At 41.2% G+C, this 3,376-nt stretch overlaps 1 protein-coding gene across 1 annotated transcript; it reads left to right on the top strand.

Moving 5' to 3' along the window:
* The first annotated feature begins 1,650 nt into the window (after positions 1 to 1,650).
* RNF182 (ring finger protein 182) lies at positions 1,651 to 2,391 on the top strand. The gene has a single exon (XM_054720898.1). It carries the CDS (start codon positions 1,651 to 1,653, stop codon positions 2,389 to 2,391), a length of 741 nt encoding a protein of 246 aa, XP_054576873.1.
* Positions 2,392 to 3,376: the final 985 nt, after the last annotated feature.

Raw genomic sequence — 3,376 nt, 5'->3', positions numbered from 1 at the left:
AGCTTTAGCCACTGAGAAAACCGGCCAGGGCCTGCCTCTTCTAAGGCAGCATGATCCATAGGAAGCTTTAAATTCTAGCATAGTTGCAGTCGACTTCTCAGGACTGTTATAGCAGCCTTCTGCTATTATTGCTTGTGGGGAGGGGGATGCTCAGAAATTCAATATATTTTTATATTTTCCCAAGTAAAACATAATTTAAGACAAACCTACTACCAAAGTCATATATATTAAAGCAAAATAAAATTTATTTGGGCATTTTTCATATTGCTTCTCCCTTCTATTAGTACTAATAATTGAGAATTAACTGTGCACATGAAATCAACCTTCAGTCATTTGTCCAAAGCCAGTAATAGCAACTAAAGGCCAACAGTAAGGACAGTTGATATTTTGCTTTCTGCTCACTATAAAAAGAGAGTTTGCGTAAACTAAGGTGTGCAGGTGGGTATACCTTGAGTGCTTCTTGGTAGCTGTGCAGGCATGATTCTTCATCTTTGCAGATGCATGGTTATCGTGTTTACTCCTGTTTCTTGAGAATTAGATTTGGTCTATTTATAGTGCTACGTCCGGTGCCATGGGCTTCACTCTTCCTTGAGTGCATTTGTATGAACAACTATGGCTTTTAAGACTAGAACTGAAACAAAGAGTTTAAAATTGAATAGTCAAATGGTGACGGCATTTATAACAGATTTCTTTTCACTGGGAAGGTGAGAGCAGTCTTACTGTATTTAAATATGCTGTCATCTCTATCAGAGTACTTTCTGAAAACACATGTGAAGCATTTTTCCTGAAGGTTTCTCTTCTTTTGTGTGTTCTTAAGTACTATTGAGGGTATTTAGACAACTGGTATTTACACCAAGGACATTCTGAATTAGTTTGTAGTGAATTGAATTTGATGACAAGTGTATCTATTTCTGATGTGTCTCATTCTATTTTCAAAGAGGCTAGGATTTGTTACAGGTTTCAGAAAGAAAATCACTACCTATGTAGTTATACTCACAGTGCTCTGGTGTGTATTTTACGCCACTAAGATTCTTAATTCCTTATTTTTTAAAAAACTTTAAATATGTTTTTTTGATTTCAGAAAGGAAAGGAGAGGGAGAGAGCAATAGGAACATCAATGATGAGAGAGAATCACTGATCGGCTGCCTCCTGCATGCCCAACACTGGGGATCGAGCCCACAACCCAGGCATGTGCCCTGACCAGGAATTGAACCGTGACCTCCTGGTTCATAGGTCGACGCTCAACCACTGAGCCACGCTGGCCAGCCCTTAATTCCTTCTTTACATTTATATTTGGGGACTAAAAAAGCTAAGCATGGAGATAACACATTTCTATCCTGGAGGCAGAAATGTGTGAAAAGATGAAGGGGATTTAACCTTTTTAAGTTTACTGCTCCAGTAGAATCCTCACTATATTAGAATCTCTTTTTTCCTTTGCAGACTCCTCATGTGGCCTTTTCAGATATGCATTTGAGACAGAGTTCTATGTAGAGGCTGAAATGCCTGGAAGATTTCTTGTTTCTGTCACTACTTTTCCTGCCTTTTTGCATCTCTGCCTGATTTGAATTATGTGATATTCAGAGGGACACCTTCACCGAAGTCGTTCTCCAAAAAGACACATCTGGCCAAAGATTGTATATATAATCCAAGATGGCTAGTCAGCCACCAGAAGACGCTGCAGAGTCTCAGGTCTCCGACGAGCTCGAGTGTAAGATCTGCTATAATCGATACAATCTGAAACAGAGGAAACCCAAAGTGCTGGAATGTTGTCACAGGGTTTGTGCCAAATGCCTCTATAAGATCATAGACTTTGGGGACTCCCCCCAAGGTGTCATCGTCTGTCCCTTCTGTAGGTTTGAGACATGCCTGCCAGATGATGAAGTTAGTAGCCTGCCCGATGACAACAACATCCTCATAAACTTGACTTGTGGAGGCAAAGGCAAGAAGTGCCTGCCAGAAAACGCCACCGAGCTGCTGCTGACCCCTAAGAGGCTGGCCTCTCTCGTCAGTCCTTCTCACACTTCCTCCAACTGTCTGGTTATAACCATCATGGAGGTGCAGAGAGAAAGCTCCCCATCTCTGAGCTCCACTCCTGTGGTAGAATTTTATAGGCCTACAAGTTTCGACCCTGTTACCACCGTGTCACAGAACTGGACTGTGTGGAACTGTACCTCCCTGCTGTTTCAGACATCCATCCGGGTGTTGGTTTGGTTGCTAGGTTTGCTGTACTTCAGCTCCTTACCCTTAGGGATCTACCTGCTGGTCTCTAAGAAGGTCGCCCTTGGGGTCATCTTTGTTAGCCTTGTCCCTTCAAGCCTGGTTATTCTGATGGTGTATGGTTTTTGCCAGTGTGTGTGTCATGAATTTCTAGACTGTACATTACCTTCTTAATTGATATGCAAACTAAGAAATTGGACACACATTGCTATGTTTCAAGTTAGGTAATTTATCATAGATTTTATATTCTCTATGCTTAGACATATTGGCCATATGTCTGTGGTCCATTTTTCCATCAAATGTTGACACAGTTGGTTTTCATGTGTGCTGGAAGTACAAATGTTTATTTCTATTTAGGTGTTAACAGAGAAGCAAAAATATGTAAGCTAAGCCTTCATGGAGCTCTTTGCATGAGTATTCCCAGAGAAAGGTCAGGATTTCACTCAGCCCTTCTAGGTGGACCCTGAGCGGGTGGGCAGAAGTGTTAGCCTGCAGTAGCGTCTTCGGGGAAGGTTAGGAATGACCTGATTCCTCTTCTCATCATCGTTGATAATCTACCAGGTGTACCGGTTAATAATGCAGATTTTGTAATCAAAGAAAACATGATAATTTCAAGAGAAATATCAAAAGTGCTTTATTCAAAGTGATGTCCATCGCTAGCTATACTTTCCACCCATCTTTCAGGTAATTTGTGGACACCGTCCCAACAGAACTTGAATTGTTTTGAGGCAAACCATTCAATTTTACACTTCTTCGTAAGTTTTGAAGTGCTGCTCAGAAAGTGAGTGTGCCATCGATTGGAACAAGTGGTAATCTCAAGGAGCAAGGTCTGGTGAATACAGTGGGTGGATTAATACTTCCCAGGCAAGATCTTTTAACGTGTCTTTAACTGGTTTTAAAGTGTGTGATGGTGCGTTATCATGAAGCAAAATTACTTTGCTGTGTCTTCTGGCACATACTGGTCGTTTCATGATCAAAGCATGGTTCAAATTGATTATTTGTTGTTGGTAGCGATCAGTATTAACAGTTTCACCTGGTTTTAGAAGCTCATAATACACCACACCTTCCTGATCCCACCAAATGCAGACCATTGTCTTCTTTCCTAAGTGATTTGGCCTTATAGTCGGTGTTGATGGTTGACCTGGATCAACCCATGATT

This window comes from Eptesicus fuscus, chromosome 9 (genome assembly GCF_027574615.1).
Source record: "Eptesicus fuscus isolate TK198812 chromosome 9, DD_ASM_mEF_20220401, whole genome shotgun sequence".
Classification (NCBI taxonomy): Eukaryota; Metazoa; Chordata; class Mammalia; order Chiroptera; family Vespertilionidae; genus Eptesicus; species Eptesicus fuscus.
Note: the sequence above shows the minus strand (reverse complement) of the source record. Positions and strands in the feature narration are given on the sequence as shown.